We start from the raw sequence: 11,016 nt of genomic DNA, 5'->3' as shown, positions 1-11,016 counted from the left end.
TAAGTCAATCGCATTATTTCAATTTTCAAATCTCCCCACAGACTATGGAATTGAAGGAAGCGCAACCCCCCCCCCCCAAAAAAAAAAAAAGAGCAAAAAACAACAAACAAATAAGTGATAAGAATGCCAATGATTAAACTGCAGATATTCTTTATGTCTCACAGATGCTGGCCTTTACTCAATACCACAGTCACTTGTCCAGAAAGCACAGAATTGCTGCCATCCAATCTCTCATCGACAAATCTTGGAGAAGTCCATTCACAGTTTGTGATCGCCTATTAATGCGAGGGCCTGAAAGGCCAATCTGGTGGTTTCCTGCTCCTTTTTTTCTTGACGTATTCCAAGTAATCCTCATACACTTCCAGTTTGGAGTCATTGTAGTCCCACTGTATGCGCAGATTTGGGGGCAGGTCCCTGGTGCTGAACTCGTCAAACACCGTCGTGTCTTTGATGGGGGTCTGGTAAAACCGCAGGACATCGCCGACCGTCTTCATTCCCCTCAGGCGGTAGCTCGGGACGGAGTGTTTGAACGCCTGGCTGCAGTTTGACAGGAGCTGCAGAGAAGTTTTGAAGAATCAAAGCAGGAGATGTTTAGACATCTGGTACTGTGCATTCCCATTATAACGAACACAGTTATAACGAAATTGCGGTTACAACGAAGTAAAAATTCAGGCCCCAACATTATCCACTCTATTTATTTTTACTGTTTATATGTTCCGTTATAACGAAATTTTGATATAACAAAAGAAAACTGACAGTACCGAGGACTTCATTATAACGGGAGTCCACTGTATCTTGGGCAGTTTTAAAGCTTCATTTTCATTTTCTTTTCTTTTTTTTGGGGGGGGGGAGGAGAGGAAAGACAGTTTCTCCTTTGCTTGCCCATATCACCCTTGAAGAGTTGTGAAATCAAATGCATTTTGCAGCAATTTATCAGCATAAGTCACATATTTTCATTACTTTTAAACATACATGAAACATTGTTGTACCCCTCTCAAAATTGTTTCTTTCAACAGGATTGCTTGCAACCCCAGTAAACACATGCACTCTTCTTAATGTACATGAATGCATACACATATGCAAACACATGTGCATGTATGCACACTGTACCGAACAAAACTGAAACACCCAACAACATGTCACTATACGCTAATCATAGACAAACTCTTGCAGGGTGCTTTCACTTTGAACTGTCACCTGGTACTTAAGGAGGGCATCGTCCAGAGAGACTTCCTTCCAGTTGACTGGGTCAGTGTCCGTTGTCAACTGAAGGGTCATTTCCTCTAGAGCATCTTCAAGGTCAGCAGGGGGAGAATAGTTCATCCTTCTCGTTTCAGGACTGTTCAAAGAACATGACAAAGATGGTGGCACATAAATCATTGAATGGACAATGGTACAACGCTGGAAATGTGAAATGAAAGATTAGTTACTCCTGAGGTATATGATCATTACTTTAATACAGAAAAAAAAAACATGCACACACACACACATAACAGCTAATCAGGGTAATAATTTCCCAAGAAGCTTACTTCAATGAACTCATCTGAATTTCCTACTGTTTTCATCTCCATTTCTCTCTCTCTCTCTCTCTCTCTCTCTCTCTCTATATATATATATATATATATATATATAATATACATATGAATGTCAACTCTAAGTATAAAGTCGATCCTCATGACACTCTACTTCTGTGCATACATTGGTACGTATAATAAGACACAGGCTATGAATGTAAATTGGGACTTTGTACTTTCATTGACTTAGCGGCTATAGCCGATTATTCAACATATATGCGCTGTCGACATACATGCAGAGTTGACTGCGTATACGTATGTATGTATATTGCGTGTGTGTGTGTGCGTATGTGACATAGACAGCATGACATTTTTGGAATAAGACAGCTTCAAGTTGTGATAGTTTTGTATACTCACTTACAATGGAGTACGCTGGTACCTGGTTGAATTATTTAAACATTTGTCACCAATTAATAAAACTGCCTATCACACCTGGCAGACTATATAGCAGTTAGCACACAAAGGTCTGCATTCATGCATTATTTACCTCACATTTTGTTCATCTACAGAAAAATGTCAGTGCTTGCTACCTTATAAAGTTGATAAAAAACAAACAAACAAACAAACTACATTGTACGTGCTTTGTACTGGGGTAATTATCAACCTCGGGTTAAAACTGACCATGATGAGAGCATGCAAAGAAAAATTGGCACTGTCTGTAAGAACTGGTTAGAAAAACTAAACACTGATGATTTTATTAATTCAAATTGAAACTACGCTTGTGGGAAGTTGTGCATACCAAGTGATAAAGTCCGATGGAGTTTCCTGTAGGATCTCCATGTATCTTGGTTCCACCTCCACCACTTCCTCCTCCAGCCCTGTCTCATCAATGTCTGCACTTGGCCCACTCCCCTGCAGGATCCGGCGCACCCATGACATCTCAGAATCTGTTTTCAGGCCAGTGTCGTCATGCCGTACACAGCTAGTAGATATCTGCTGTATGTCAATGGAGAGGCAATAATACATTGGAAGTTGTTACATCTATGATGCGGGATTTGCAAATTTACACACACACACAAACACACACACACACACATAAAACCATGTACACACGATCAAGTCTGCTTACATTTCAACCTCTAAATTTACATTCCATCGTCACACTCAGGGGTATAACATTACAATGAATTAAATTTACTAGTGTATCGACACCCGCAGCAACATTCTTTAACTGGTACATAAAAGAGAACAAGAATATTGTCCTTTTGAATATAAATGTCGTGTTGTGGCAGTAGAACAAAATAAGAGAAAACAAATTAAAGGAAACTTAAAACCAGGCAGATACAAAGAAAGTTAAACCATAATTTTAATAAACTTTACATTATGGTGTACTGCAGCCACAGCACAGGCCAAGCAGTAACCATTTATATTTGGCAATTGTACACTTAAATGTAAATTTATGGTTAGGTTTGTAGATGTAAATTACAGACAGCCACAGACAGGGCAAGAGAATAATGTGCTCTACCACTATAATTCTCCTGCACCTGTATATACATGCACCGGATCTTACATCATCACCACAGGCACCTGCTACAGCACATTGCACAGCACAGCCGCCTCTCACAGGACCATGACCACTCATTCAAGGTTCAATGTTTACGAAACACAAATATAAGTTTGTGGGACTACGCTAGTTGAAATGCTCATTTCAACCCTTCAGGTTTTTCGAACATGTAATGTGAATATCATTTACCAGTGAATTCTTTCAACAAACAAAAATTACTCACGCTACATACTAATGACGGTTTATTTGCATCATATAGTCTGTAAAGCCTCGGGAATCCTCGAATGCCTCGTAATCTGACACAGAATGTGGCTAGGGTGGACGACATGACGAGTGTGCGCAAGATGTATATACACACCATAGAGCTCTATGACAGCTCTATGATACACACACAGCTAGAAGTTCTTATACACGTAAGAACACGTGTGCACGTGCTTTAGAGTATACGTTGTAGAGTACCGCGCCGCCGGAATGCGCCGCCGCCGGGATCCGGGGACTCGCCAACGGAACTCTGTACGGGGCACGGCCCGATGGGCAGCACACATGACAACCGACATGACCTCTGCGAACTTCATCTCATTTCCATCGTGTTCTTTGAGAACGAAAAAAATAAGATTCCTCAGCCTGGATAATGGAAATCAAACAGTGTCAACGAATGAAGTAAATATTTGTGATATTTTGTTCCTTGTTACATACGTTCTTTCAGAAACTAGATTCTATGCATAGCTTAGACTTAACGTTAGAGTAGTTCAGTACTGAGTACGCAGTAGCAGTAGACAGTACACGCTCAGTCCCACACCATGAATATCTCGTGAGCTCGTTTGGTATGTTTATCTGACATAGGGCCTAGGTCTAGACGAGAGTGAGTGTAGCGTGCGGAGCGTTTGTACGGAAGAAATAGCGCAGTGAGAAGGCAACGGACTAAAACTTGCCTAGAGTATGAGTTCTTATTATCAGTGGGAAGGCATGAAGGCTTTGAGAAGTTTCTAGTCTGGAGACTAAATGTTACTTGTATAATGTGAGTACTGTACTGTAATTTAATATATAAATTTACAGAGACAGAAAGATCCGTCTGTCCAGAGGAGTCTTTTTGACGTTATCGCTCTCCTCCCTACAAGGGGATCCTGAAGCCAGACGCAGTCTCCGCGGAACATATCCCTGCGCTGACGACCAGATACAGACCACGATCTTTCGGTCAATTATATACACAGGGTCACAGCTCTGTTGCTGCACACAGCAAGTTGCTGTACTTGGCACAGCATCTGTGATCTAATTTATTAGGCAAAAATAGCTAGGACTAGGAGGAGATCCATCTAGTCCAGAATATTCAAAGGTAGACTGACGAAAAATGTATTGCGTGCTTTATCTCCTTCACATGCATATTAACTTAGGCCTATGTGAAAATCTTTAATTTCCAGGACCTGCAGAAAGGAACCCCTCTGTTTTTGGCAACTGATGTACTGAATGGAACAGCTATTACTCCAGATAACCAACCAAGAATTCATGCCAGGTACAGCAAACTAGGACTGGCAACTAAGCTTATGTTCCCCTCAGGTGAGTAACTTCACACTGTTTGTTCACTTTATAATCAGTTGGGATGTTAACATTTTACAAGTACGTGGCATCAGACTTTTAGCCTGTATAGTTTTGTTTTTACAAATTCATTTGTGTTGTTAACATCTTTGTTTCCATGCCTCAATACATACATTGTAGTTATTCTTGTATATTTCTGCATGTACACTATTGTAGGAAAACCTGTTCTGATCTAGTAACATACGGGTTTTGCATGTTTCCTGGACAGTAAATGCTGAAATGTTGAAACTTTAGCACACTTGGAAGTCATTTCCATCAGCACCTCCAATGCACCAGATGCTAGTAGGTACATTATATCAAAGTATTATTCCAGAGAGGGTCATGGCAAGATTACATAATCAATGTTTCTGAACTGGTATACCTAACTCACTTAAAATGGAAAGAAAAAACAAGTGACTTCAGGATGACATGATGACATGTATGTTCCTTGCAGGGACCAAAGTCAGCGGACTCCATGGCATAAGTCGGGGTGTGTGGTTCTACAGCATCCAGGGTGTAGTCAAGGTGACCTTTGAATTCCATTCCTCAGACCATCAGATTATGGTCATGGACACTTTACAGGTTTGTCAACAATTCAGACTTCCACCTCAAACCAGAGACTTTCCTGTGTCATTGCACTTGCAGAGTAGGGCTGGTTTTACTAACTGAGTCTGTTTTGCAAATGTTTAATTAATTTAATCAAAAAGAGGTCCATTAAGCAGATGCAAATTCACACTCAATACACAAACAAGTGCGGTTGAACCAGGCAGTTTTCACAGGTGATATGAGAAAGCATTAATGGTGCCTTTTTCTTTATCAGGGGAATTTCCTATTTAAAATCATCCATAATCTGAGACTGAATGAACGAAGTCCCATTTTCTTTTTATCTGAGAATAGTAATCGGACTCTGAGCCATTCCCATTGCCCAAGTGGAATGTTCCAAACCCAAGGAAAAATACCAGTAGTTTTTTATCAACTGCAAGACTTTATCTAAGAAGAATTGGCACCTCAGAACCGAACTGGATTATTAATTCCTTATGCATTAAATTATCCTTTAGCAGTATTCAAGTCTCACTGAATCCCTTTCACTTTGTATGCATTCTTTTATTCTACACGTATGTGGGACATCTTGTTTTCTGCAATAATTGATAGCTTATCACACCATGTAGAATTAGTGATCAAACTACAAGAGAGATCTTCTTAGACTAAGTATAGTGGAAAAGCAGAGTCTTTCTGCAGTGATTATCATATAATCATGCTTACTCCTTCACAGGACGTATGGAGAAAGAGACACAATGCTTCACTTCTGCCTCTGAGCATCACAGTCAAATCCATCCACTCATCGCGCAGCAAATGCACAGCTGAATTATCTACAGAGTGTGGAGGTATGGACAAACAGGCAGAGATGGTGGAGAACACTATTCATTCTCAACTGCATGATGCTGAGGGGCAAAAAGACTTAAGAGATATATCTCTGTCACAGAAGAGGCATTACACAATTGTACTCCGTGACAATGTGCCAAGCAAGAAGAGAACACTAGCAGATTTTGAGAAGGACAATCTAATTGAGAGTAGTGATCCCAAATCAGACTGTGTGGACGATAGGCCATGCCAGCAGCAGATGCAGAGGAAATATGCTTCAGATCTATCCATCCACCACACAGAAGAGGTTTCCACAGATGAGGAACCTTGTACACCTGTCTTTGATAGGACTAAATGCTGGTGTCATTTGCTCAAAAGTAGGCTGCAAGGTTCTGCCACCCAGGTAGGGTGCAGGGAAAGGATAATGTTTGGTCAGGAACTAGTGACTGCACTGGAGAAATTTGGAGAGCGAATGTGTTTGATGACAGACAGGGAATTGACACTGCTGTGTGGGATGATGAATGCAGTGTCTTCGCATCATTGGAACAGGCCAGAAGGCACTGTCGGGGGAAGTCCAGGTGGTGATTGCCATGGTAACAGTGACACTTTCTTATGTGCTGTGGCCAAATGGCTAGGATCCACTTTTCACAGGGAAGTAATGGCCATTAGTGAGCGGGTGGAGGATTTCAAGCTGAGAAACATCGACCACATCAACAGCTTGCCACAGCCAGAGAGACTGGTGCACACCCTCTTTCCAAAGCCGATGGTGGAGTTTGTCATGTGCTGGGTTGGCACATCAAATGATGAAGAAGGGGTCACAAGCAGTGCAGGGGCTGATGCTGCAGATTCTGATTGCTGTAGAACTCAATCCTCCCATGGAGATAAAAGCAAGGATGATGAAGACTCAGTGTTAGAGGAACATGCCCATGAGAATTTGAATCCCAAGGCTTGCTTTCCATTGGTACAATTCATACTAGAGATGGCCAATCAGACCCTTATCTCAGGCATGGCCCATGTGATTTATCCACGACTCATTCAGCATACCAATATTTGAATCAAATGCTTTTTTTTATCTGCCCAACAAGATACGTCACACTCCTCGAATATTTTTGTATCGGCCAGCTATAACATCTTTGTACATTGACTAATGTCTAATGCTCTAAATGATAGAATCATTAAAGCATGTGATTTATACAGGTACTACAGTGCACTCCTGTTATAACGAACACGGTTATACCAAAGTTCTTGTTACAACGAAGTAAAAATTCAGACCGCAATATTATCCACTCTGTGTATTTTTATTGTGTATTTGTTTGGTTACAACGAAATTTCGATATAACAAAAGTAAACTGTCGGTCCCCAGGACTTCATTATAACAAGAGTGCACTGTATACATGTATATGTCACTTTTCTATATACATAAAATTTCAATTGTAATCCAGGGCGTGTTATGCTAGTTTTAGAATTATGTGGTTAAGGTGCAATTGTCCTGTAATATGTTGCTGATGACTTGCCACAGACACAAGAGTGAGATGGTATACTGGCAAATCATTCCAGTGTACAAGCTGTAATGGACTTTTGAGGCTGAGATGACAGATATTGGGGAAGATATGAATACATGTATAAATCATTGTCTGGAGGTGGGAAAAGACCAACCATTGACATTGATATAATAAAATGATAATGGCTATACAGTATACATGTACATACACACATATACTGTACATGTATATATACATGTAGTGCCGTATCAACAGAAGTGCTCAAAGCTATATTTTGTTACGTGTGTTTGTATATGCACTGTGTAATTACATTACCTGTCTATCATTTTGCTCCATGAATGTGTCACTGCAATTGAGCAATCATGCATGTATACTGGCTGTATACAGTGAGCCTGTAGAATTCATAATCAAATTCTCAAATTTTGGAAATGACAGGTCTTTTTCAACATAATTATGTATGTACATATACATATATATGTGTGTGTGTGTGTGTGTGTGTAGAGAGAGAGAGAGATTGGCAGATAGATGGATGCATAATTATGCGTACCTACACACACACACACACACACACACACACACACATTCTGAACCTTTTGTACATTTTCATCCAAACACACAAACACATTTACAGTGTATACATCGTGTATACTGTATATTGCATTTGATGTAGCCATTTCAAAGGAGAAACCATTACAGTGCACTCTCGTTATAACAAATGCAGTTATAACAAAAGTTCGATTACAACAAAATAAAAATTCAGGCCGTAACATTGTCCTCTCTTTTTTTTTTTTTTTATTGTTTATTTGTTTAGTTATATAACAAAATTTCGGTATAATGAAAGAAAATTGCCAGTCCCCAGGACTTTGTTATAATGGGAGTCCACTGTAACACGCTTTGCAGCTGAACTAAATTCTTCAATATGCCAATCGGTAGTTTGCACCTAATGAAAGAAAGCAGAAGAAACGCGTCCTGAGTTTACCTGTTGTCCAACCTCTATACTTGATGTCCATTGGGTGGCTAACGTGGATATGTGTAGAACTAGATTTAAAGTGGTAGGCTTCTGTGACATTGGAATGAAAAAGCAACACATCTACAAAATCTTGAGGCAAGTTGCAGAGGAGCCACAGAACCTGGATTTGAAAGAATTATTTTACATTCTCTCAATATCTTACATGATGCTGTACCATTTACACTGAAAAATTTTCGCGTATGATAATGATGTAAAGTGTACAAAATGTATTTCCGCATCTTTCCCCGAGAGCGTCAATGGGTAAACCATACGAGCTTGCACGCTAATCTGGTGCAGCATTTGGTGAGCATAATTAAATACTTGTGGAATTGTCCTGGTCGGCTGACTGGTGTCACTCGCCTAGTACAATGTACAGTTCAAGTGTACATGAACTACACTCATTTACTTGATGTGCAAAATGGACTACATTTAATTAATGTTATTTCTTTAGCTGTGTCTGTATAGGCCCATGTATGTGTATATATACACTGCATGTACACTGTATACTGTATGTATGTATATACATACATGTATATATATATATATATATATATATATATATATATATATATATATGTATATATACACTGCATGTATACCATATATGTGTGTGTGTGTGTGTGTGTGTATCATGTAAATATAACGGTACACTGCATACATAAATATACATATAGATAGATATTGACCTGTTTATTCTTTAAGAACTTTTGGCTCTCAAGAAAACAAAGGATGTCTAGATGCTATAGATGTTCAATTTTTATTTTGTTATAAAAAAACACAAAATAAAAGTCTGAAGACTAACTGTATTTGATTTACATCAAATTTGACAACAAAATAGATCATTCAAATTTACAGCAGGGAGAAAAAAAAAAATAGACCAAACTCACAATTTACCCAACAAATGATTCATACATTTTATTAACCCCAACCCCCCCCCCCCCCAAAAAAAACAACAACAACAACAACAACAACAACACTATATTACATTATTATAATTATATTACCAATTCTCTCTCAAAAAAAAATGCAGTAACAGAAGGAAAATTGCACATACCCTCATATACATGTGAATTGTATTAACATTCAATGTACAGTGTATATAATTCACACATTGAAACTCTTCAAATAAATAAGCATTGCAGTAAAATATCAGTGAAATGTTAATGCATTATTACACAGGTATTCCAATTAATTTCAACCAACATCCAACTGATTAAAGTCGTGGAAGAGAAAGAAAACCAACAAAATGTATCTTAATACTAGTATGCAAAGATACAAAATCAAGGCTATCAACATTGAAAGGAAAAAAAGAGACAAAACATCGAGGGAGTTGGAAGAGAGAGATGAAAATAAGTGTTCACGAACAGGTGTGAAAGCAGATGAAATAAGGAGAGTAGAACCATAACAGAGGAGAGAGAAGACAGGAAAGGATAGCAGCAACATAGACACAATACTGCAGTATTTCCTTTTTATTCCGTGTTATGTCACCATTTTCATTATACAATTCTTTAATAAATGTTTTCCGGTTATTAGATGACAACAATTGCTGAAAAAAGTTCCTTTTTATCTTCACCTTCCTCATACCAAACCGCTCGTGACCTTATCTTAATTCCCTCAAGAGAAAAATTATGTAACTGCTTTAAACGAACTTTCTTTCTATCTATTTCTTCTGAATACATACCACTTCACGACATTTCCATTTCTTAACGAAAAATTTCATTTTCCAATTTTTCCATTTCATTTTCCTATCCTTTACTTTTCCCTTCGAATATTTTATAATATACTCACACATGCACGTATATACACACACATTCACTAATCAAAACGTCCATATGTGAGTGTCAATTTTGTTGTTATATTGTGCTTTTATGGAAAGAATAATGCAGATACAGTGTATAGAATAGACAGACAAAGAAACAAACGAAACTAATCGCATGCCCATGTGACCACTTCATGCAGTCAGATTCGGTTGTTGATGACCTCTCAGAACCCAGTACTCAGAACCCATATAATAAATTGAAGCTGAAGCTGTACCATTTATGGCGGGGGGGGGGGGGGGAGGTGATCCTCATGTGAGTAATATACCCCCTCGGATAGACTGACTTTTGTATATAAAATAACTGTTCCACAAGATTTGTATTCCTCTTGTCATTCTCGTGCAGGTGGGTTGTCTCAAGGGGACATCAAGTCACAACTGGAAGTGATGATTGTCTACATTATTTATGGTTCATGCTATCTATTCTAGGCAAGTGCCTGTCACTCCTGTAAGTATATTTTATACGGCGGTCTATATCAAGGCACATCTTTTCTTCTGTTGGTGTGACAACGCATTAGTCTCGGCCGGAGGAGCAGGAGAATTACACGTGTTGTCATGGCAACAGTGCGGTAGGCGCCTCACTGGAACCTTCACTCACCACGGGATGTCTGTTGTCGCCCAACACTATACCTGCCTTAGAGGAACTAGGGAAATTATACTATGTAATGAGATGATTA

General features: G+C 39.0%; 2 protein-coding genes across 5 annotated transcripts; one reads left to right on the top strand and one right to left on the bottom strand.

The window, feature by feature from the left end:
- Nucleotides 1–71: 71 nt before the first annotated feature.
- Nucleotides 72–3,429, bottom strand: LOC140226820 (large ribosomal subunit protein mL50-like). Of its 4 annotated transcripts, none has more exons than XM_072307248.1 (4): nt 3,311–3,429; nt 2,314–2,507; nt 1,198–1,339; nt 72–554 (listed from the first exon to the last, which is right to left on the bottom strand). In XM_072307248.1, exons 1-4 carry the CDS (start codon nt 3,404–3,406, stop codon nt 279–281), a joined length of 708 nt encoding a protein of 235 aa, XP_072163349.1. In that variant the 5' UTR covers nt 3,407–3,429; the 3' UTR covers nt 72–278. The 4 variants fall into 4 exon arrangements, with proteins under 4 accessions (XP_072163349.1, XP_072163345.1, XP_072163346.1 ...); XM_072307244.1 differs by having other exon boundaries at nt 2,314–2,510; nt 3,302–3,426; XM_072307245.1 differs by having other exon boundaries at nt 3,302–3,426.
- Nucleotides 3,430–3,610: 181 nt separating this feature from the next.
- Nucleotides 3,611–7,776, top strand: LOC140226819 (uncharacterized). The gene is made up of 4 exons (XM_072307243.1): nt 3,611–3,738; nt 4,497–4,632; nt 5,105–5,232; nt 5,924–7,776. Exons 1-4 carry the CDS (start codon nt 3,622–3,624, stop codon nt 7,064–7,066), a joined length of 1,524 nt encoding a protein of 507 aa, XP_072163344.1. The 5' UTR covers nt 3,611–3,621; the 3' UTR covers nt 7,067–7,776.
- Nucleotides 7,777–11,016: the final 3,240 nt, after the last annotated feature.

This window comes from Diadema setosum, chromosome 4 (genome assembly GCF_964275005.1).
Source record: "Diadema setosum chromosome 4, eeDiaSeto1, whole genome shotgun sequence".
Taxonomy (NCBI): domain Eukaryota; kingdom Metazoa; phylum Echinodermata; class Echinoidea; order Diadematoida; family Diadematidae; genus Diadema; species Diadema setosum.
Note: the sequence above shows the minus strand (reverse complement) of the source record. Positions and strands in the feature narration are given on the sequence as shown.

Excerpts from the sequence above, each read along its gene's own strand:
- LOC140226820 (XM_072307244.1), bottom strand. The coding sequence starts at position 3,406 with ATGTCGTCCACCCTAGCCACATTCTGTGTCAGATTACGAGGCATTCGA. Across the intron at positions 2,511-3,301 it reads AACCGTCATTAGTATGTAGC|CAGATATCTACTAGCTGTGT; the intron begins GTGAGTAATTTT and ends ATTGACATACAG. Across the intron at positions 555-1,197 it reads ATGCCCTCCTTAAGTACCAG|CTCCTGTCAAACTGCAGCCA; the intron begins GTGACAGTTCAA and ends ACTTCTCTGCAG.
- LOC140226819 (XM_072307243.1), top strand. The coding sequence starts at position 3,622 with ATGACAACCGACATGACCTCTGCGAACTTCATCTCATTTCCATCGTGT. Across the intron at positions 4,633-5,104 it reads TAAGCTTATGTTCCCCTCAG|GGACCAAAGTCAGCGGACTC; the intron begins GTGAGTAACTTC and ends TGTTCCTTGCAG. Across the intron at positions 5,233-5,923 it reads TGGTCATGGACACTTTACAG|GACGTATGGAGAAAGAGACA; the intron begins GTTTGTCAACAA and ends ACTCCTTCACAG.